Here is a 24,905-nt window from a genome sequence, read left to right on the forward strand (position 1 = left end):
TAGGTATTAATTGTATGTAAACTTGGGAAGAAGATTGCCATCCTGGTTGTTCAAACATTATATCGAGGTTTATGGACTATAATACTGAAGATGCCAATAATGTTTATACAAGCTTTTCCCTGTATTACAGCCGGCTGCGGTGGTCTAGCGGTTCAGGCGCTCACTCCAGAACCGCGGGACTGCTACGGTCGCAGGTTCGAATCCTGCCTCGGGCATGGATGTGTGTGATGTCCTTAGGTTAGCTAGGTTTAAGTAGTTCTAAGTTCTAGGGGACTGATGACCACAGATGTTAAGTCCCGTAGTGCTCAGAGCCATTTGAACCATTTTTGAACCCTGTATTACAGTGTTCGCGTGGTTATTCTTTGATTGAGGACTACCATATTTTTTTTACTTTCAGGAATAAAATTTTGTTCCATATCAGTTAATGGTGCGGCAACATCGAGATAGGGAGCCAGTGACGAGTAAAATCGTATTGTTTCTAATAATGGTTCAAATGGGTCTGAGCACTATGCGACTTAACTTCTGTCGCCTAGAACTTAGAACTAATTAAACCTAACTAACCTAAGGACATCACACACATTTCGTGCCCGACGTAGGATTTGAACCTACGACCGTAGCGATCGCTCGGTTCCAGACTGAAGGGCCTAGAACCGCACGGCCACTCCGGGCGGCTCCTAATAATAATTTCGGAATTTAATCTACACCAACCACTATCTGCATCGCACCACGCTTCACTATCTATCAGGCACTCAAAGAATAGTCCATTTAACTTAACGAATAAAGTAATATTGGTTAGCACACATTTTTCCATGAAGGTATTGACCGTCTTGCCTCGCAGTGGAATAAATCTATTAACAGTTATCGGGATTATTTTTCGAATAATTGCATTTTTCCCATCTGTCTCGTTTTCATCTGACTGCCGCGGTGTTTTATGGGATATTTTCGCGAAGGGACTTATCGACTTGCAGCACACCAGAGAATAGACTGTTCTCGATAAATGTACTGAGTACGCAATGTCAAACTACTTTTGCACGTAGAGTAGTCGTCGGTTCATCAACATACTTACCACCACGGTTAGACAGGTGGAGTGCTGCACTTAGGAACGATAGCGTTTCCTCACAGATAGTTTTGAGTGTTGAGTGATTCTTATTAAATTCGCAGGCTGTGACATGTTTTCCACGACCTCGATTCACGCGTGGCTTTAAGGGGAAATTGACGCAAGAATTTGGCAACAAGCTTATCGTCCTGCGATGAGTGTCAGATAACGGACGGAAGAAAGGTACATATGGAGCAGCTGGCAGCGGCATGTTAACTGTACACACAGTCACTCTCTCAGTCGCTCGCTCAGTCAGAGAGGCAGAATGCTGTGCGGAATAGCGCTGATGGTGGCTGGTCTGGCGGCGGCGGCCTGCGGCCACGGCATGCTGTGGGAGCCCCCCAACAGGGGGTCGCTCTGGAGGTTCGGCTACGAGACGCCCGTCGACTACGACGACAATGCGCAGTTCTGCGGCGGCTTCCAGGTTTGTTGTTGCTGTGATGCAGCCCACACGGTACTCTAACATGTGCAAGTCAAGCTTTGCAGCCCTCGTGCAGTGCTTGTCTCCCGCCGCCCACTTCTCACTATTGCCAAATTGACGACGCATTGATGTTTCACTATTGTTATTCTGGTCTTCAATTCGAAGAGGGAGCCGGCCGCTGTGGCCGAGCGGTTCTAGGCGCTTTAGTCTGGTACCGCGCGACCGATACGGTCGTAGGTGCGAATCCTGCCTCGGGCATGGATGTGTGTGATGTCCTTGGTAGTTCTAAGTTCTAGGGTACTGACGACCTCAAATGTTAAGTCCCATAGTGCTCAGAGCAATTTGAACCATTTTTCGACGACGGATTTGATGCAGTACTTCATGCTGCTCCACCCTGTGCAAGTGCCTTCATCTTCGAATACATGCTGCAACCTGTATCCTTCTCAATCTGCTCACTATATTCCCCTCACTTCCCTCCAGTATTAAATTGGTAATCCGTTGATTTCTAAGAATGTATCCTATCAACTGATTCCTTGCTCCAATCAGGTTGTGCGCAAAATTTCATTCCTGCCCAATTCTATCCAATACCTTCTCATTAGTTACATGATGTACCCATTTAATCTTCAGCATTCTTCTGCAGCACCACATTTCAAATGCTTCTACACTACTGGCCATTAAAATTGCTACACCACGAAGATGACGTGCTACAGACGTGAAATTTAACTGACAGGAAGAAGATGCTGTGACATGCAAATGATTAGCTTTTCAGAGCATTCACACAAGGTTGCCGCCGGTGGCGACACCTACAACGTGCTGACATGAGGAAGGTTTCCAACCGATTTCTCATACACAAACAGCAGTTGACCGGCGTTGCCTGGTGAAACGTTGTTGTGATGCCTCGTGTAAGGAGGAGAAATGCGTACTATCAAGTTTCCGACTTTGATAAAGGTTGTATTGTAGCCTATCACTACTGCGGTTTCTCGTATCGCGACATTGCTGCTCGCGTTGGTCGAGATCCAATGACTGTTAGCAGAATATGGAATCGCTGGGTTCAGGAGGGTAATACGGAACGCCGTGCTGGATCCCAACGGCCTCGTATCACTAGCAGTCGAGATGACAGGCATCTTATTCGCATGGCTATAACGGATCGTGCAGCCACATCTCGATCCCTGAGTCAACAGATGGGGACGTTTGCAAGACAACAACCATCTGCACCAACAGTTCGACTACGTTTGCAGCAGCATGGACTATTAGCTCGGAGACCATGGCTGCGGTTACCCTCGACGCTGCATCACAGACAGGAGCGCCTGCGATGGTGTACTCAACGACGAACCTGGGTGCACGAATGGCAAAACGTCATTTTTTCGGATGAATCCAGGTTTTGTGTACAGGATCGTGATGGTCGCATCCGTGTTTGGCGGCATCGCGGTGAACGCACATTGGAAGCGTGTATTCGTCATCGCCATACTGGCGTATCACCCGGCGTGATTGTATGGGGTGCCATTGGTTACACGTTTCGGTCACCTCTTGTTCGCAATGACGGCACTTTGAACGGTGGACGTTACATTTCAGATGTGTTACGACCCGTGGCTCTACCCCTCATTGGTCCCGGCGAAACCCTACATTTCAGCAAGATAATGCAAGACCGCATGTTGCAGGTCCTGTACGGGCCTTTCTGGGTACAGAAAATGGTCGACTGCTGCCCTGGCCAGTACATTCTCCAAATCTCTCACCAAATGAAAACGTCTGGTCAATAGTGGCCGAGCAACTGGCTCATCACAATACGGCAGTCACTACTCTTGATGAACTGTGGTATCGTGTTAAAGCTGCATTGGCAGCTGTACCTGTACACGCCATCCAAGCTCTGTTTGACTCAATGCCCTGGCGTATCAAGGCCGTTATTACGGCCAGAGGTGGTTGTTCTAGGTACTGATTTCTCAGGATCTATGCAACCAAATTTGCCCAATGAATAACCTTTACCATCTGCATTTCTTTTTGTTGTATCAATTTTAATGTCCAGTAGTGTATTCTCTTCTTGTCTTAAATGTTTATTGTCGATTTTTCACTTCCATACATGGTTATACTTAATACAAACACTTTTAGAAAAGGCTTCCTCACATTTAAATCTATGTTCGATCTTAACAAATTTCTCTTCTTCAGAAACGCTTTCCTTCTCATTGCCAGGCTACATTTTACACCCTCTCTACTTCGGTCGTCACGTTATTTTGCTGCCCAAATAATGACACTCATCTACCACTTTAAGTGTCTCGTTTCCTAATCTAGTTCCCTCGGCATCACCTGATTTAATTCGACTACGTTCCAGTCTCCTGGTTTTGCTTTTGTTGATGTTCATCTTATATCCTCCTTTCAAGGCACTATCCATTCCGTTCAACTGCTCTTCCAAGTCCTCTGCTGTCTCTGACAGAAATACAGTGCCATCGGCAAACCTCAAAGTTTTTATTTCTTCTCCCTGGACTTTCATTCCTACTCCAAATTTTTCTTTGGTTTCCTTTACTAATTGCTCAGTGTATAGATTGAATAACATCGGGATAGTCTACAAGCTTGTCTCACTCCTTCTCAACCAGTTTCCCTTTCAGGCTTTGAACTGTTGTAATTGCGGCCTGGTTTCTGAACAAGTTGTAAATAGCCTTTCTTTCTCTGATACCGGGAAGAACCTATAACCCTGTCTCACTACCTTCTCAACTACTGAATAACTTTCTTGTCCTTCGACTCTTATATTTATAACCGCAGCCTGGTTTCTCTACAAGTTGTGGGTAACCTTTCACTGCCTATATTTTATTCCCGTTACCTTAAGAGTTTCAAAGAGTTTATTCCAGTCAAGGTATGCGTTCGGAGTCACAAGGTACCTTCATACAACTGTTGTCGTGTGACGGTTTTCATTGTGGTGTTGGATAACCCCCGACTAGAGGACTGTTTCCGTATTTTCTTCTCTCTCTTGGGAAAAAAATATTCACACTATTTCTCCATGGACTTTTCTTCAAGTGGCTGATGCCAAAATATCGTGTATAGTAAACTACTTCATTTGGTCGACAGCGCTAACAGGTTCCTCGTGAAAATCTTGAATCACATCTAATAGTTGTTTCTAAAAACTCTGTTTCGAAACATAAATATTTGTTACTGCAGTATATTTTAATTATGAACTCCACTGCAAGCTATCAAATTGTTACAACACCTTCGAAATAATGTTACAGTAAGCGATAATTTCGTGTGAAATCATTTTTGAATTCTGGCCTTTTCAACAGTTCGTGAATCTGTGTATTGTCGAAGGGCGTTGCGAGGGTTAAACAGTTCGAGCACCTACCTTCAACTGCAGTCGAAAGTTTTTCATGCGTCCCTGCTGTGCAGTGAAGTAAAAATGCACGAGTTTAAAGTACCATCAAACAGTGAGGCCATAAGGGACGGAGCACAATCTCGGATTGGATGAATATCGGTCATGAACTTGTTGAAGGTAACTTTCCGACATTCGCCTCAAATGATGCAGGTAGATGATCACGGAAAAACTAAATCAGAATTGTTGGAGGAGCACTCCCTCGGTGTCAGGTTGGGCCTTAATGGTTCGACGCCTGTTCGTAACTACAGAATAACTCGTTAAGTATTGGCATGTTTTAATAAGGATTCTGAATATGGCGTTCCGAACTGGCGCTTCTTTCGTTGTGAAACAATGCGCTCTGAAAACTAAACAGCGTCCACGAATGCCGTTTGATATCTACGCGTGAAATGCAGACATGCGAACTGTTCTTTGATGGTAATTAATTGCCTAGAATGTCCTTTTGACAGCGTGGTTTGCTATCGCCACGTATAACAACGAGGGACTAAGCCTCCTCCACGAGGATCGTTTCTCCCCTGCATCCTCCATTCCAGACAAATTTTCCTGTAAGCGTAACGTAACGCCGACTAGTGAATTCTATTCATACGATATTCTCCAGACAAAAACTGTTGCAATGGAGTGCCTTATAGAGTACTAATGTGTACCTTTATGAGAAACGCCATTCCACTTTTCCGCAGCTCCATGCCTCCGCTATATACACTAAGGAAGTCAGCACCTAGCATTGTTCAATACGATGTGATTTTGCTTATCTTTCGCTTCGAAGGTAGTTTCTTTTAGTACGTAAACGTAAATCTTGCAGATCCACACCTATCGGTGTTAAGGTCTAGAGTCAATTGTTCATTACCTATCATGGTGGTTTGGTCTCCGTCAGTATCTTAATATAGACAGATTGTCATTACACCTAGTCTGTACTTAATATCGGCTGATAAAGTGAGGAGACGCTAGTAAATGAGAAGAAATGTTTGTATGCCCAAAACTCTTCTTGTTAGACAGCCTACGAGACAGGTTTCGTTCAGCGTCTCTATTGACCCAACAACCAAAGAACTTCAGTGAAATCTGTATCACCAGAGGCTTAAAATGGTCATCCAATCTCAGTTGCCGGTAGCCTGTTTAACGGCTTGCAGGGGCAACAAAACTTTGATTTCAGTGATTCATATAATTACTTATTGAACTGAAATTAAAATACTGACGCAATCTAGTCATTAAGAGATACACTCTTACGTTAACGGTTTAATACAGTAGGTCTTAGAAACTGTGTATATGTATTGAGATAGCGGAACTCGCAGTGTACAAACTGTGCAGACTACTTTCATCCCGTATTTGAGAATGAGAGCGCTTATTGACTTTCGACGAACTTTAGGCATAACTTCAGACTTTTTCGAAAATTTTCTTCCTCATATCCCGCATAAAATAATGAAATGAAGAAAAATTATCGCTTGCTATATTTTCGCTATTCCTGCAATAAAACTTCAGCAACACGCATGACATTTTAAAGTATTATTTCTTTACTGATAACTCTCTATACAACACTACAGATAGCATCGACATATTCCACTGTATGTACCTGCAAAAATTAAATCATTGCACTAAACATAGTTTAACAATTATGACGTCATTAACACTGAGATGGATGAAAAACTTGCTTTCTTTAAATCGGAGCGCAAAATCACACACACGATACTCATCTGTTGGTTGATAACAGCAGGGGTTACTGGTTAATTACTATCCGGCATCGTTGATCTGCGGGAATAGCATCATAATCTGATCCACACTAAGCGTATTTATGGTGAAAGATGCTTCAGGAAACTTAGTGTTAGACGTTATTCGTGTCTTTTTGTGGTATGCATTTTTCAAAGAAACCTTCGTCCTCTCTTTTTGTTAACGTCCTTCAATGGCGAAATTTCTGATGTGAAGATTCCTGTTATGCACTTGTTTTAGAACACTGTAAATACGTGAATCACTGCAGTAGAATTAAACGTAGAATAACGTACGAAAATGGAACGTCAGCACTCACTCAGCTGTCGAGCAACAGCATACGGGTAAAGGGCTCTCATATTACGCCAGCTGGTCTGATAAAATTATGTATTTATGGATAACTTGCCAGATCTCTGACATGCATTAAATCGTTGCAGATCAGGGAACTGATAAGCATAATGTCACTGCAATTATCGGATCGTTTTGATGCACGGTATCTGCTATACAATGCACAAGCACTTTTTAAGCTGATTATAGTCAAAGACGTAGTAACGTATCAGACCATTCATACAAGATGTTGTTGTTAGTATGACCTTGCAACGCAACGAAGTCGAGGAACTCTTGAACAACAGCTATATTATTCTGTCATTCACTGCCCTAAAAGACGATAGTAAGATCAGCATGCCACAGCTGCCGTATCTGACTTCATAAGCTGACAAATTTTTATGTTTTGAAATACTATACTCGACGTCCAAAAAAATCTGAATGTGAAACTACACCGATTTATTTTAACGGCGCAGAACAGAGTATTTGGTGGACACGAAGACTTTATGCTCGTTACTTTAATACTTGGTACGTTCTATGCTTCGTCTATGGCTTTTTCCGTTCTAAGCACAAAACAGTATCCAAAATTCATAGTTTCTTTATTAAAACTTTGTAAATGCCAATTTAAATTAGTATAAACTGACAGAAATGGGGCGATACATAGAGAACAGAAAAAAGGCTGGTAGCGCGTTTCTTCCAGTGTATACTGACAATATCTAATACCATAGTTGGACAGCCTGAAGCACTTAGATTCTCTCTCTCATGGTTTGGAACCGAAACTAAAGAACTTTTAAGAGAAAGGTGTTAGTCAAGGTGACACTGAGTCTTGCATAGAATAGCGGGCTGTTTGTATTTTAGAGGCACACGAAATAGCAACCAGCTGTAAACAATATCAGCTCGTCTCTCGATCCGCATGACGTTCTTGCAATTTAGCTGTACATCGACAGCATAATGTTAAGCGCAAGTTCTTTTTGTCAAACTCTTTATAACATTTTGTGAGTGTGTTAGCAACTATCTCCCTAGGCCACAGCCGCCTGGAATCTTGCATAAATAATTTTTTTTTATAATATGCCTATTTATAGAGAATTTATCTGACAAACACACTGTGCAAAAGTAAGTGTAGCTAGTTGCAGTGACCCACTTATATTTCACATAATCAAGCCGTTTGATGGTATGAGAGCATGAATTGATACTTACGGAAAAAAGAGCATTTTTAGAGTTTTGCTTTAGCTTCTCTTTGTGTTCACGTTACTTTCATTCTTTCACTAAGTGGCCTTTTCCTGTCATCTGATCAAGATGTTACGATATTTTCGGATTTATCTCCAAGTCCAACTATCCAGTCGTGAATTTACTGCTTAAACATACTTCTGTCTGGTATATCAAGTTCTGGTATTACTGATTCTTTCAGGTCTGGGTGCAGACTGTCAAATATATTTAACAGATACACAACGTCTTGTTTATCTCCATAATAATAAATATGAAATAGTTCGCAAGTGTGTGCATGGAACTTCGGGTTCTGTAATTACCGAAAAGTATTTAATTCAGCACCATTGACAGCTAGATCTAAAAATTCAGAAGCTAGGAGAGCTAACGCGATACAACATGAAAGGACAGTTCTTGAGACGTATGAAGGTGACACTGCTTCTGCGACCCTGGAGCAACACCGCCGTTTAGACGTACGCGGGTACTGGAAAACGGATCTGTGTTGTACATTCCACTTGACTATGCCCCGCGTTGTGGCTGCGCGGTTTGAGGCGCCATATCACGGACTGCGCGGCCGTTCCCGCCGGAGGTTCGAGTCCTCCCTCGGGCATGGGTGTGTGTGTTGTTCTTAGCATAAGTTACTTTAAGCTAGTTTAAGTAGTGTGATCTCAGCAGTTTGGTCCCTCAGGAATTCACATACGTTTGAGCATTTTGAAGTTGACTATAGGAGTGAGGAGAGTTACCTTTTGTTATATGTCGTAAAGCGAGCAGTACTCAATTGGCTAGACGATGCATCTGAACAACGCTCGACAGTCATCCACATTTCATGACTGTGGACAAAAAACAAAAAAGCACCCTTAGTGACAGCATATGGAGCAGAATTATCAGTTACATTTAATCATTTGTAAATGCAATCACAGACTTTCATTAGCTCTAAGAATCGATCTAATGACAAATTGCTTGCAATAATTTCAGTAGGACATACCCATGAAAGAAGCTGTTACCGGAACATGTAAAGTTGATTAGATTGGGAGGCCATTAGAATGCCAGAGGCGTATTGTACAGTCGAAATTCAAGAAGAAAGAAGGCCCTGAATACGTCCAGTGGTATTATTAAGTTTAAAGTTTAGTTTTCGGAAACGATACTAAATGGATTTTGAAAGGAGAAAATGAAATGTTCCCACTGTGAAGCAAATTCTTGGAGTTGAATAAATATACCGTGCGATTATGTTGCATCATGTTCATCTTCATATTTCTTCAATACTATACGTTTCGACCCTCTGCTGGGATCATTAGCCTGGGATCATTGCCTGAACACTGTTGCTCATCTTTGTCAGGATATGTTGCGACGTACGACTCATGTAAACCTTTCGTCAGTCATTTGCTGTTTCGCCTGATGAGACTGTAGAGCCATGGACAGTTACCGTTATGAGATCATTTTCACTTATGACAGTTTTTCTCAGGTAATCACTGGCTCAATTTCTAGATTACTTAACAAACAGCAGATATGATTCGTCGTTGCTGGCTGATAAAAAAATCAGAGTACTGCTATTTCTCTGAAGAGCTCATGTTGCTAATAACCGGCAGTGAGGCAGTCGGGTAGATTTCGGACCACTACATTGAAATCAACTGCCGGAGAGGCCACTGTACCATTTACAACAAGGGCTATGGTCATTTACGTTGACTTTCATTTAGCTATTCTGGCAGAACATTTAACATAAATAGCCTCAAATATTCCGCTACTCTCAGAATATTCGAATTAAGCCACGCGTGTGTTTCATTCAGGCCGCAACTCTTTAGCTTTCGGAGAAGGACAAACAGAAATGTGTACCTTTGGAGCTGCTGACATACTGTGGATGCCTATATCCCCCTCCCCTCCCTCTGCCCCCTCCTGTCAGCCTTTCCAGATGCGCTCTGTTCACGGTATCCGTAGTCAGCCCTTCCCAAAACTAGGACGCAGTTACGAATGCACTGTGATAAGCTTCTTCATAACGCGCTCCTTGGCCTCATGTTATCGGATCTTACAAGATTAACCCCCTTACTGCACTCTTTTATACACTGTATCAATTTTTCTGCCTGATAATCTGCCTTCACACGGTTACTGCACCGACTAACTTCCTTGACAGAGTTTTGACCTCATTCAGAGATGCACTTATCTCTGCCACTCACGTAAGGTGATGTAACAGAGAAAGTGTGGAATTCCATTACGTTTTGTTGAAATGGGACACAGATGAGCGCGTCTGGTTAGCGGCTATGAACTTCGTGCTTTCATTCAGCGAAGATTATTACGGTTCAGGGAACCTGTCCAATCTGCCTTGCAGCGTTTTGTTCCACTCGTCTGAGTTACGCATATAGTATATCTTGTACGTAATACTGGTAGTCGGCGAAACAGTAATAAAATAAATATACATTGTCTGTGGTGAATAACTGACTTAAAAAGTCTGAGTACTCTGTTGCTGATAACGGAAGAAACGGATTATTCTGATGCTACCACCCTGATCACCTTCTCCCTCGAGTTATTGTTGTTGATGTAGTCACGCCTGAAGATTTTTTTGATATGGATTTCCATACTTGTCTTTAGTCCTTTTCATATATGCATAACTAATGCGCTTTGCTCTCCTCAACAATCTTCACTTCTCTCAGTTATCAAATTAACTGTGCTTCGGTACGTCATGATGTGTCTACATCTACACCTACGTGGTCGTATTCTTTTATCAAGTTGTGTCATAAAACTCTTCTCTCCCCAAATCCTCCTCTTGATTTTTTATTCAAATTACCCTTCTAGTCTTTAGCTTTCCTCTTTGGCGCCACATTTCAAGACCCTCTATTCTCCTCTTGCCTTTACTGCTTATCGTATACGTTTCGCTTCTGTGCAACGCCGCACTCAAAGCAAATATTATCGCTAGTGCCTTCCTGTAAATTAATTTTTTATTCGATTTTAACATATTTCTCCCTTTCAGAAAAAGCTTTTCTTGTTGTTGCCAGTTTATATTTTACATCATCACTACTCCGGTTGTCGGCAGTTCTTTTGCTACCTTAAAAGAAGGACTTGTCTACCGCTTTCAACATTTCACTCAATTCGACAACATTCCATTACCCATTCTTACTTTTGTTGATGTTCATAGTATTATCTCTTTTCGATGCATTTTCCACTATATTCAATTGCTCTTTCAAATCCTTCGCCGTCCCTGACAGAATTACAATATCTTCAGCTGAACTTGAAGTTTTTGTTTCTTCTCTCTGAATTTTAATTTATTTTCCAAATTTCTCCATGGTTTCCTTTCCTTCTTGCTCAATGTACGTATTTAAAAACGCGGAGGATAAGTTGCAACCCTCTCTTATTCCCTTCTCCGTTACTGTCTTCCTTCCATGTTCTTCGATTATTAGATCTGCAATCTGGTTTCTGTGCAAGTTGCAGATAATCTTCCGTGCCTTGTATTTTGTAGCTGATACCTTCAGAGATCCAAAGAGAGAAGTGCAGCCATAAACATCTGTAACAGGGGAGGCAATCTGGAGTACAGAGTTTTTATTTGTTGCAGGTTTCTCATACACTTCTAAAAGTCATTTCCCATGGTCCCGTTAAACTTATCGTTTAACCAGTTGTGGCATTACATTACCCTAGTTCTTATGGCATGACGAATGCCGAAACTGACCAAATCATTTCGATCAAAAGCAGGTGTTTTAGAGTCTCTGGAATTGCACTCTTTGAATCTTTCTGTTATAGCTGAAACAGGAAATAACTCTTTGTAGGTTGATAAAATAATATTTTTGTCTTCGGCACGCGATAATAACTGATTTCAACTCTTTCAAACTGTGGTCTGTTCGTTTTCACGTTAATTATGAAAGCAGAAGTAGCCTGTATGAATGTTCCTTGTAATGCGCCACCGCTCATGTAATTCTTGCTTACAAACCTAGTCAGTATATAAACCGCGTACATTGGGAAAGGATCTGAAGAAAAACACGAAAGGAAAATTACAAAGGAAATGACTAATTCTCTGGTTATCTGCTTAGCGATAAGACGCCAGATAACGTTCATATGGGGTACTGTATCTAATCACAGTGAAGAATTCCTAATCACTTAATCACTGCATTCTCAGACGTTATTTTCCTCTAAAGTGGACAAACTTTCATGAAAGGTAGAAAAGCTATAAATCTGTCAAGCACGCATATTTTGCTCGGAAAACACAGGATTTTTCTAACCTGTTATATTCAGATGCAGGTAGATTACCTTCTTTACTTTTCACGCTGTAGATGTAGTAAGGAAGAACGTGGGTATACGGTATGGACTACTGTGGCTAGAAATTTATTAGTCCGTCCTAGCGTACCACCGTATTTCAATAAGAAATATTCCTTACAGGAAGATGACTTATAGGAATCTGTTAAGATTCAACCATCGTGATCAACTGAACCAAACCAGTTTTATGAATAATTTTTTGTATTTTATTTTTCACATAATTTTCTCTGCCCTCCGAAAAAATTAAAATTTCAAGAGTTGAGCAGTCACACCAGGTTCTTAAATGCAGAAGGAAATTTTAGAAATAATATAAAGGTGTTAATAACCAAGTTTATAGCGACGATTATTACGATTTTCTGGACAGCAAGTCATGATTTAATAAAGGCAGAGAAATTTCTGAAACATAACACTAGACAATGAGATATAGAACATGAGTCCATAACAAACTTAACATTTTTAGATTTTCTTTTGACACACTCTTTCTGTTTATACGAGTCCACCACAGCAACTTACTTTCATTTGTTTTCAATGAAACCTCAGACTCGATGTAACTTATGTTACATTTCTATGAAATAAAGAACGCCGAACAAAATTATTTCCTGCTGTAATTTTTTTACAGTGGCCAAAATGTTCAATGATTTCCACGAATAGTCTTCAAAGTACTTGCCACTCACGAAGTAGCCCAATAATTCGGTTTTATCCTCCTTTTTCCTGCAAGAATGTATGGCACCAAGATTTTAGAAATTCAGGCACGGACAAATTGTAGAGGTACTCGAGTCTCTCTCAAGGACAGTCAACATGAAGTCCGATCTGTATATGAAGGAATAACCCATGGCGCTTGAAACTCCTGCAAGGGTGCTTCTGTCTTAGGCCCTGTTTCAAGTGTAGTCATTTCAAGGCTTCAATATCTAAATTCCAAACCTTATTTAAAACATCGACGATTCCTACATTTACACGCCTCCTGTTGTGAGCGATCTGATCATGCATGATGTATGTAAGTACGTATGTGCTGAACTGTGGTCCTAGAAACGACGGAGAGGCTTCGTCCCCGCTGTAGCCCTCAGTGGTTTGCAACCCCACAACAGGCTACAGCAGTGCACTCACTCCACCGCAGCCCTCCCACACCGAACCCCAGGGTTACCGTGCGGTTCGGCCCCCAGTGGACACCCCCTCCCCCTCCACGGAAACCTCTCATTCCAGGTATGAGTGTAACCCCAATGTTTGCGTGATAGAGTAATTATGGTGTACGCGTACGTGGAGACAGTGCTTGCGCAACAATCGGCGACATAGTGTAACTGAGGAGGAATAAGGGGAATCAGACCGCATTCACCGAGGCAGATGGAAAACCGCCTTGAAAACCATCCACAGACTGGCCGGCACAGCGGACCTCGACATTAATCCGCAGGGCAGATTCGTTCCGGGGATTGGCACGCCTTCCCGCTCGGGAAGCAAGGCGCTAGACCTCACGGCTAACCGGATGGGCCGATCTGATCATGATAGTTGTGGTGAATGACGACCATGCTACAGAAATTATCCGAAAACTGAAAGAAACATTGGAAACAACGTCTAAAGTACAAGAAAACTGGTAAATACTAGCAGTATATGGCACAGTACGGCATTCATTACTTCTGACCACGATATCGAACTTCTAACCTCCCCTAATTTCTTATGGACTGAGGCAATGAAAACGACTGAAAAGAGAATGCACTTTCGTTAAAATCCCTCATCCAGAGATAAATTATTCACTAAATTGTGGAAAATAATCTGACGGTTATAGAAAACACCGGCTCCGTCCAGCAACCCTTTTCTACTGAAGTAGGGGCCGAGGGATTTGGGGGGGGGGGGGGGCAGCTCATGCCAGGTCTTCAGCCCAACCCCCGCCCTCTTCCTTCTACCTCCAAAAAAAAAGAGATATATCACGGAAATCAAGGCTTGACACATGGAAGGAAGAGTCATATTCCTAGATATTACTAGTTAGCTACTGTTCCCGCCACTGTGACGAGCATGGCCTCTGAGAAGCCATAGCTATAGCTATAAGTCGCTTATTGCACAAGGATACCGCTCTTGATGATCCCAGTGAGACAAACGAGAGAATTCAAATCTGGCAGTGTCGCATAAAATACATAAACCAGCAAGTCATAAATAACGTTCTCAATATACTTTTATCCTCCTCCGAATGCAAGTAATGTTGACGTAGTCAACGTATAATCATTGTCAGAATAAATTTCTAGAATGACACCTTTGTTCCCCGGAATACATAGAAGGACCATACATCTAGGAATCATTCGGTATAGTTGTCATCACTTATAACTTAAAGGAACGTGAGGATCTAATATTTAGATCGTCTATAGGAACACTGAACTAACGTACTCTTGCTTTATGACGAAGAGGGAAGCAAATAAAGTGGATAACCCTTCGACATCTACGTTGTCAGATGAGGAGAATTGGCGGGTTCGGAAAGGACAGCGAAATCAATCAACTGTTCTATTCAAAGAAACCATCGCTACATGTGTTGAAAGTGATCTAGGAGAACAACGGAAAATCTGAATTTAGACTGTTGGCAGGGCATTCTAGTTGGGCGCATTTCCATACCATAGGGATTGGACACTACTTTAACAGTCTATAGGGTGAGTAATTTTGCCACAAAAGGAAACGAGGGCAAATTTAATACAGAGCACCTGATGGACCTGCAATATCCGACGAACAAGCCCACCTTCGCCGGTGGAGACTCAGAGAAAGACAAAGAAGCACGTACGAGCAAGAAGTACAAAGTGGTATGGAGTGACGATAAGTTTAGGATGACCATATACGGTACTTATTTAGTACCCAAAATCTCTGTAGACTACAAACTGCACTGTCACTGATCTGTCACTAACCGCTTCTGTTGAAAGCTGCCTTTCGGTCTACTGCTGAAATCCAAATATCTACTTATTTCGTTTCGACACTCTGTTAGCAAATATCTTAAAGATCGAGTAATGAGAAATACTTTAACAGATATAGAATTGCGAAAGCAATTTGCTGGCTGTACACTAAAGTATTCTACCCACAGTCGGCTTTTATTCTTCAGGTTTTGAGATTATAAACTTACTTCCTTCACTAATTCTCTATAGGCCATCCAAAAATATTAGTTCGGAGTTATTTCTACTCAATAACGTATAACGTAAAACTCTGATGATTTATGGGATACGGCAAACGCTGTGACAAACCGCAGTACGGTTAGTTTCAGAATCAAAATTCGACATAAATCTAAGGTCCCTTTTAAGTGACAAAATTAATAAGAACTTGACGCTAATTATTACTGCTAATTAAAAAATAATCCACACTTATTTGTCACCATTGACAACGAGAAGCATGACAGTCCATTACGAGAGATACACTGGAATCGCATTTGGGAGAACGACGGTTCAAACCCGCGTCCAGCCATCGTGGTTTGGGTTTTTCGTGATTTCCCTAAACTGATAAGGCAAATACCGGGAAGGTTCCTCTGAAACGCTGTGGCCGAGCGGTTCTAGGCGCATCAGTCCGGAACCACACTGCTGTTACGGTCGCGGGTTCGAATCCTGCCTCGGGCATGGATGTGTGTGATGTCCTTAGGTTAGTTAGGTTTAAGTAGTTCTTAAGTTCTAGGGGACTGATAAACTCAGATGTTAAGTCCCATAGTTCGTAGAGCCATTTGAACCATTTCCTTCTCCATACTTCCCTAACCCGAGCGTGTGCTCCTTCCCTAATGACCTCGTTGTCGACAGAACTTTAAACACTAGTCTCCTTCTCTCCTTTTACTAGAGATATGCGAACGGAGGGTTAAAGTATACTACGATCTTCTGCGATGAGCTAATTGCTATCTTTGTTTCAAGGCGTTCCAGCAATCAACCAGTTGTATGCTGATAGACATTTAATTAGTTTCTTCAGTGACACACTGGATTCCGCCTCAAACAAAACAAGGAATTACACAATTTGATTAGATTACAAGAAGAGAAGGTAAATAATCGTCGGTATAAGTGTTTGCGTGTAACAAACAATCTCTCGAAACTAAGATTACAAGTATTTCAGATAAAAGTCGTACGTCATCAAAAGAGGATAAAGCTTTCTCATATAGAGTCGATAAGACATATGGAACAGTTTTTGACCTCTCATTTCTATCACGCGCTCTGGAGCTCAGATGTTGCCAATCAGCCTTTCACTTCTTTAGGGCGCGAAACACGTTGAACACATGTAGTACATATCCAAGGCGCATTAATTAAGAGGTTAATTCTAATCTTGGCACTGCTAACCTCAATTATTTTTGTTCGAAAATTCCTTAAACTATACCAGCTCAGTCACCCGGTACCTCTACATGCGTATCCGCGAGCCACCGTACAGAGTTTGAAATGTTCCCTCTTAATTTTAACAATAAACCTCTCTGTGGACCGCTGTGTTTTTCTTGCAGTTCATTTGATTTTAAAATATCGATTAAATAGCCTCTGACGACCTGCACACTATAAATCACATCTTTACCTTTTCAGTCAAGTCATACTGATCATAATCGTCTGAAATTAACGAACAAGGCACCATTATCAGTCAAATTAGAAGTTTGTAAACGATCATAAATTTGTAAACGAACTACGACTTGGATGTTTCACACTTGAGTGTGTGCGTCCGTGTGTGTGTGTGTGTGTGTGTGTGTGTGTGTGTGTGTGTGTGTGTGTGTGCAATGGGGCAGGAGAAGTTGCCTGGTGAATTATATGAGAGCTGGGTTCGCACCAACCTCATTGGATTTTGAAAATAAGCAATAGCATACCTCTGGCATTTCACAAGAACGAAATCGGAAGCTACACTCTTGTTGACAATACTAAGATCATCACGGATCGACGAAAGGTGAATTCAGTGTACTGGGGTGCTCAAAGCACCGAATTCTATTGGATCAAGAAATGCCTCACGAAATCCAAACACGAACAGTATTAGTAATCACAAATAAAAAAAACTTATCTTGCAGATTTGGATAGTCGTAAACGGTAGAGAACTTCCCCATAAATGAATTTGTCTCAGAATGTGATGATGACAGTAAAGAGAATAGCGATAATTGTGGGATTAGGGATGAAGAAGACATTAATGAAATCGTTACTGCATCATATGAAAACAATGTGGAAGTCGATCTGTTTATTTGTAGTAGTCAAGGTACTCACAATGTTGTTCCATTTTCCATGAGATATTTCAGTATCTTTGTAGACCATTCTAGGCACACGCGCAACCGTGTCTGTTGGTAGTTATCACCGAAAAAAATCTACTGACACCAGCCGCCATGGGACCACCTGTTGGAATCAGACAGAATCAGGAGCATGGCCTGACGAGACAGCATTTCACTGCCCGCGATCTCTAGACTGTTAAGTCAATATTGAACCAATGATTTGGAAGGGGGGGGGGGGGGCGATTTGGTTAGGCATACTCGTTATGTAGGACCTGAACGGCCCACGCGGTTAGCACCCGAGTGGGCATACACATTATTCGATCGGTCTTGTAGGATCGCAGAGCCACGTCACGTTCCTGAAATCAGTAAATGAGTTTATTTGTGGTAAGACTAACATCCACTCTAACACTGAGACGATGTCTGGAGCACCACGAACTGCCATCACGGCGACCGGAGTTTTGGCGTCTCTTGACGCAGCACCAGAGCCAGCCGCGCCGTCGGTGGTGCACCCATCGACAAGAGTGACGTCACGTCCTCTTCATCTCACCTGAATCCCCTTTTTCGTACAGCATCATGATAGAAATATATATGTATGGGCGCCCAGAGATTGAACGAACGTTACCAGACTGCATTCTTTGTAGGCATACTCACACAGCCTGGCGTGACGGTATGGGGAACCATTGGGTGTTTCTTATTTATTTATTTTTTGGCTTTTGATTTCATGACCATACCACCAAACATAGTTTATACATATCAGTAACAACTGTCAGTTTTAACTGTTATGTAAGTACAAATTTAAATCCATTTCCGGCACAAGAAGTATGTATGTTTAATTGGAATGTTCACATTAAGCTTATCTATGCGCAAAATTTAAATTAAAGTCATTTGTAACAAAAGGTGAATAATTTTTAACTCAATAAATGTGTACATATACACATCACTTGATGTCCCCGTGTCCTTTTTGTCTTCTGATGTATTAAGTAACTGCTTCCGTCCTCCAGGCATCGCAATTGTTCGTTTCTGCTCTGCTGCTTCGGAGTGGCTGCTCACGCATATGTTATCGTGTTGCTGGTCTCCTGCTACTCCCTGCCATTCCCGAAGGATCTAGATTTTGACGTGGTTGTTTATATGAACACTTCTAATTCCTTGACAGCTGTATGTATGAGTTAACACCCTAACGCATGTTGTTGCCAAAAGAATGGTAACGCAAGGCAGGGTCCTTTGTACATCATAGCACTCAGTTGGTTTAATGTCTCATCTAGCCTGTCTGTCTTTTCAGAACGTCCTATTATTGTGTGGTTCACGTCTTCTTTTTCTTCTCCACAAGTACAAAGATGTGAATGTTTTTTAAAACGACCGTGACAGAATTTTGTTTGTGCTATGGTCGTGTACAAAACAACTCACTTCTGAAACTACCTAGCAGATTAAAACTTAGTGGCGGACCGAGACTCGAACTCGGGATCTTTGCCTTTCGCGGGCAAGTGCTCTACCAACATTTTTTTTTTCTATATATTGTTCGTTGTATATGTTCGGGGCGGACCTCCCATGACACCCGTTCAGGTTGTTCGTTGAGCCGTTCACTCAGTTTTTTATTACAGAAGGTAGCTAACCCTCTGACCGAACAAGTTGAGATACCGTGCCGGCATCCAACTGAGCTATGCAATCATGAATCACGCCCCGTCCTCACAGCTTTACTTCTGTCAGTACCTTGTCTCCTACCTTCCAAACTTTACAGAAGCTGTCCTGCGAACCTTGCAGAAGTAGCACTCCTGAAAGAAAGGATATTGCGGAGACATCTTAGCCACAGCCTGGGGGATGTTTCCAGAATGAGATTTTCACTCTGCAGCGGAGTGTGCGCTGATATGAAACTTCCTGGCAGATTAAAACTGCCGGCAGATGTGGCCGAGCGGCTCTAGGTGCTTCAGTCTGGCACTGCGCGACCGCTACGGTCGCAGGTTCGAATCCTGCCTCGGGCATGGATGTGTGTGCTGTCCTTTGGTTAGTTAGGTTAAAGTAGTTCTAAGTTCTAGGGGACTGATGACCTGCGATGTTAAGTCCCATAGTGCTCAGAACCATTTTTTTAGACTAAAACTGTGTGCCGGACCGAGACTCGAACTCGGAATCTTTGCCTTTCGCGGGCAAGTGCTCTACCAACTGAGGTCCCGAGTTGAAGTCTCGGTCCAGCACACAGGTTTAATCTGCCAGGAATTTTCATATCAGCGCACACTCCGCTGCAGAGTGAAAATCTCACTCAACTCACTTCTGGTTCACATAGTCAGTAATTTAAACCGCAGGAATTACTTTCGAGACGTGTTAAGGCCGGTGGCTGTGCCCCATCTTCGATCTCCGTGACGTTATCTTTCAACAAGATAGCACATTACCCCGTGTTGCCTGTGTTATCCTGACTGACCTCGATACAGAAGATGTTCAACTTTCGCTCTGGAAAGAACATTCTTCAGAGCTCTCCCCCACTGAAAACATCTGCTCATGGGTTGCCGAGAGACTGGCGGGCCACCAGTTACTGGCCACTACGGATTATGAACTTTACCATAGTTGAATCAGTATGGAGCAACTTATCTGTCTCTGCATTCAAGATCAGTTCGACTCAAGTGCCAGCCGGGTTAGGGCCAATGTACTAAATTTCGGACCAAGCATACCTTCAAACCACCTACAGGTTTAATCGTGTATATTTTACCGACACAATGCGTAAAACATTGTTACTTGGTATTCTTCGAGGTCTTGCAATACTAATGGACAGTATAACATCCCATCTTCCTCAACCAACTTATAACGTCCCAGGACTTTCTGCACCAAGTTATAACATTTCAGCTCCTCAACACCAAATTAAAACGTTGCATTAGGAGGTGTCTGCTTCGTGCAAAAGGTCTTGAGTTCATATTGACGACAACAAGTAATTATCCATTACAGACGTTTATTTACAAACAGAACTGCCAGACTTCACAGACTCAACAACTGACTCTCCGAGCTAACCGCACTGCATATCCGAACTGGCAACTGACAACTCCTAGGTGTATTAATATCTTTCCAAACAATGAGAGACTTTGACAATGTTTTGTTTACAATACGATAGCAATTCACGACTTAAAACTAAATTAGACATTACAGAATTTTAGTACAGATTAAAGTAAGTAAAAGGATCAGTACATATAAATTCTTACAAGCATAATTTCCAAATAGATTTTATAACATTTTTCTACCAGCTTCTGGATAACCTTCACCAGATTTGTACCGATGTTTCTAGAAATATCTTGACATTTGATTCTGGATATTTCTTGAGTGATTTAGAACAACTATTTATATGTAAAATGATTTAAATCGTGTTTCAAAACGTAAATAAATCTTTTTAGCAATATTTCTTGATACAAATCGTCTTTCGAAATTAGGTTATGAAACAGTTTTCACAAGTTTTCGTATTTTTGCGATCATAATATAGAATTTCTCCATAGAAAGTTCCAGAAGTGTGCATTAAACGCTCATTCACAGACTTTCTATCTAGCTGGTGAGCTCTTAAAAGTATCTTGCCCCCATTACACGAAATAATTCAGCTCAAAACTGATAATTCATAAATTAATCAGAGCTACAGCAAACAGTGAGTCTTTCTTTTACAAAATGAAATATAATTACAAAATTGAATGAAAATAAGTTACTAACACTAATATATATTTACATTAATTCTATTTTTGTTCTTTCTGTGCAAAATGTCCTAATATTGACACAGTACAATATTTAAACATCACCAAAGTTTCCCTTTACATTTTGCATATCTGTATCGAGATCCCCTAAAAGTCTACAGTATCGAATACTTCAATATGTCCCAATATGTCCTGTAATGTTACAACGGCAAATTAGTTCTTAATGTATTGCAGGCTTGTTTCTGGAAAAAGAGGTACGAATATTTGTCCTAAGTGTTCAAATGTTCAAATGCGTGTGAAATCTCACGCGACTTAACTGCTAAGGTCATCAGTCCTACGCTTACACACTAAGTAACCTTAATTATCCTAAGGACAAACACCCATGCCCGAGGGAGGACTTGAACCTCAACCGGGATCAGCCGCACAGTCCATGACTGTGATTACGCTTACTCTCTTGCGTTGAGCTAATTCTTTGTGTAATTGTGGGCTTATACTGGCGTGAGACAACGCGCCCTCGACTGGTGTGGTGATGCCCGGCGTTGTGTGCGCAGGCGCAGTGGCAGAAGAACGGCGGCCGGTGCGGGGAGTGCGGCGACGACTACTCGCTGGAGAGGCCGCGCCCGCAGGAGAACGGCGGCGAGTTCGGCCTGTCCGTCATCGCAGCCACGTGAGTCACTCATTTTACTCGTCTACTGTCGGTACACGTGTAGGCCTGCCACTGTGCTGACAGTTCGTCGTGGCAATTTTGTAAGGGGCGTTTGGTCTATGATTGCTTAATACACTGCTACACCGTTTACGACACTGTAGTCCTCAACAAACGATAGTGCTGTAGACATTGGCGAAAGCCTTTGCGTATTCCGCTTTCTTTGTGTTGTGCATTGCTCGTAGTTTTCTTTTCCTATTTTGCAATGAGTGAAGAGACTGCTCCTTGTCCACGATGGGGTTCCAGTGCTGCCCTCGTAACACCAGAAGGCTTATACAATCCAAATGATCATTACGCCAGGTCTGCTTTCGCAGGAGCTCAGACAACGGACGTGGGTTGCCAGTCCTTGCGAGCCGAAGGCTCCGCTTTGGTCTTCTCCCCTCGGAAGGTACAAGTTCTCGTTTGTGTACGCTGCGACCAACTTATACGAATAGCCCTAGCACTATACCTAGAACCTAAAGCTGACTACAACATGTTTTTGTTAATAATAAGTAAGTACAATGAACAAGAAACTAATAATTCCCAGGAAAGACCACGCCAATGCAGCCTCTAGCCTTTGTAATAGCTTTGGTGGTGGTGGTTAGTGTTTAGCGTCCCGTCGACAACGAGGTCATTAGAGACGGAGCGCAAGCTCGGGTTAGGGAAGGATTGGGAAGAAAATCGGCCGTGCCCTTTCAAAGGAACCATCCCGGCATTTGCCTGAAACGATTTAGGGAAATCACGGAAAACCTAAATCAAGATGGCCGGAGACGGGATTGAACCGCCGTCCTCCCGAATGCGAGTCCAGTGTGCTAACCACTGCGCCACCTCGCTCGGTGTAGTGGCTTTGATTTGGCAAGAAAGAGAGTCCATATATCACGTATGCCAAATCCAGCTGAAGCCACTGGTGGAGCGTTTGGAGTTGCCAAATTGTGTGCATCTTGGTTGCTAAGCTTCACTCACTCTTCCAGGTAGTCTCAGTAGTTGGGCCAGTCGATGTGCTACAGTGTTCGTTAAACAAAGGACGTATGTGTGCAGCCTTGTGATCATGGCTGTTGGCGTCTTGGAAGACGGGAGGGTCCGCAGCAAAACCATAATGAAGATTGTAAGTAGGCTGTTTAGGTTTTTATGTTGGTAACGCCACGTAGCGCTCTGTATGAACATTACTGACTGTGCCCTGTGCAGTCTGGGGCTGGTTGGCTTTCTTGGAATGTTTGCTATTGTAGTGTTGGGCAGTTGGATGTGAACAGCGCGTAGCGTTGCGCAGTTGAAGGTGAGCCGCCAGCAGTGGTGTATGTGGGGAGATGGCAGAATTTTGAGAGCGGACGATCTGGACCTGTGTCCATCAGAAAGAGTAAATTTGGAATAATATATATATATATACACCCACAATACTTGCTCCGGACACTGCGAGAGGGCTGTACAAGCAATGATCACACGCACGGCACAGCGGACACACTAGGAACCGCGGTGTTGGCCGTCGAATGGCGCTAGCTGCGCAGCATTTGTGCACCGCCGCCGTCAGTGTCAGCCAGTTTGCCGTGGCATACGGAGCTCCATCGCAGTCTTTAACACTGGTAGCATGCCGCGACAGCGTGGACGTGAACCGTATGTGCAGTTGACGGACTTTGAGCGAGGGCGTATAATGGGCATGCGGGAGGCCGGGTGGACGTACCGCCGAATTGCTCAACACGTGGGGCGTGGGGTCTCCACAGTACATCGATGTTGTCGCCAGTGGTCGGCGGAAGGTGCACGTGCCCGTCGACCTGGGACCGGACCCCAGCGACGCACGGATGCACGCCAAGACCGTAGGATCCTACGCAGTGCCGTAGGGGACCGCACCGCCACTTCCCAGCAAATTAGGGACACTGTTGCACATGGGCTATCGGCGAGGACCATTCGCAACCGTCTCTATGAAGCTGGGCTACGGTCCCGCACACCGTTAGGCCGTCTTCCGCTCACGCCCCAACATCGTGCAGCCCGCCTCCAGTGGTGTCGCGACAGGCGTGAATGGAGGGACGAATGGAGACGTGTCGTCTTCAGTGATGAGAGTCGCTTCTGCCTTGGTGCCAATGATGGTCGTATGCGTGTTTGGCGCCGTGCAGGTGAGCGCCACAATCAGGACTGCGTACGACCGAGGCACACAGGGCCAACACCCGGCATCATGGTGTGGGGAGCGATCTCCTACACTGGCCGTACACCTCTGGTGATCGTCGAGGGGACACTGAATAGTGCACGGTACATCCAAACCGTCATCGAACCCATCGTTCTACCATTCCTAGACCGGCAAGGGAACTTGCTGTTCCAACAGGACAATGCACGTCCGCATGTATCCCGTGCCACCCAACGTGCTCTAGAAGGTGTAAGTCAACTACCCTGGCCAGCAAGATCTCCAGATCTGTCCCCCATTGAGCATGTTTGGGACTGGATGAAGCGTCGTCTCACGCGGTCTGCACGTCCAGCACGAACGCTGGCCCAACTGAGGCGCCAGGTGGAAATGGCATGGCAAGCCGTTCCACAGGACTACATCCAGCATCTCTACGATCGTCTCCATGGGAGAATAGCAGCCTGCATTGCTGCGAAAGGTGGATATACACTGTACTAGTGCCGACATTGTGCATGCTCTGTTGCCTGTGTCTATGTGCCTGTGGTTCTGTCAGTGTGATCATGTGATGTATCTGACCCCAGGAATGTGTCAATAAAGTTTCCCCTTCTTGGGACAATGAATTCACGGTGTTCTTATTTCAATTCCAGGAGTGTATATAATGACTTTTGAATATTATTAAGGTAAATACAGTGTTTGTTCTCTATCAAAATCTTTCATTTGCGAACTATGCCTGTCAGTAGTTAGTGCCTTCAGTAGTTCGAATCTTTTATTTAGCTGGCAGTATTGGCGCTCGCTGTATTGCAGTAGTTTGAGTAACGAAGATTTTTGTGAGGTAAGTGATTCATGTAAGGTATAGGTTGTATAGGTTATTGTTAGTCAGGGCCATTCTTTTGTAGGGATTATTGAAAGTCAGATTGCGTTGCGCTAAAAATATTGTGTGTCAGTTTAGTGATGATCTGAATAAGTAAAGAGAGAAAT

At 43.1% G+C, this 24,905-nt stretch overlaps 1 protein-coding gene across 1 annotated transcript in view; it reads left to right on the top strand.

Annotated features, from left to right (window-relative positions):
- The first annotated feature begins 1,325 nt into the window (after positions 1-1,325).
- LOC126361221 (uncharacterized) overlaps positions 1,326-24,905 on the top strand; it is a 32,644-nt gene continuing 9,064 nt past the window's right edge. The window contains exons 1-2 of the mRNA XM_050007772.1: positions 1,326-1,520; positions 21,690-21,805. Coding sequence (XP_049863729.1) covers positions 1,362-1,520; positions 21,690-21,805 — 275 coding nt within the window. The 5' untranslated portion in view covers positions 1,326-1,361. The remainder of the gene's footprint in view (positions 1,521-21,689; positions 21,806-24,905) is intronic.

Source organism: Schistocerca gregaria, chromosome 1 (assembly GCF_023897955.1).
Source record: "Schistocerca gregaria isolate iqSchGreg1 chromosome 1, iqSchGreg1.2, whole genome shotgun sequence".
In the NCBI taxonomy this organism is placed as follows: domain Eukaryota; kingdom Metazoa; phylum Arthropoda; class Insecta; order Orthoptera; family Acrididae; genus Schistocerca; species Schistocerca gregaria.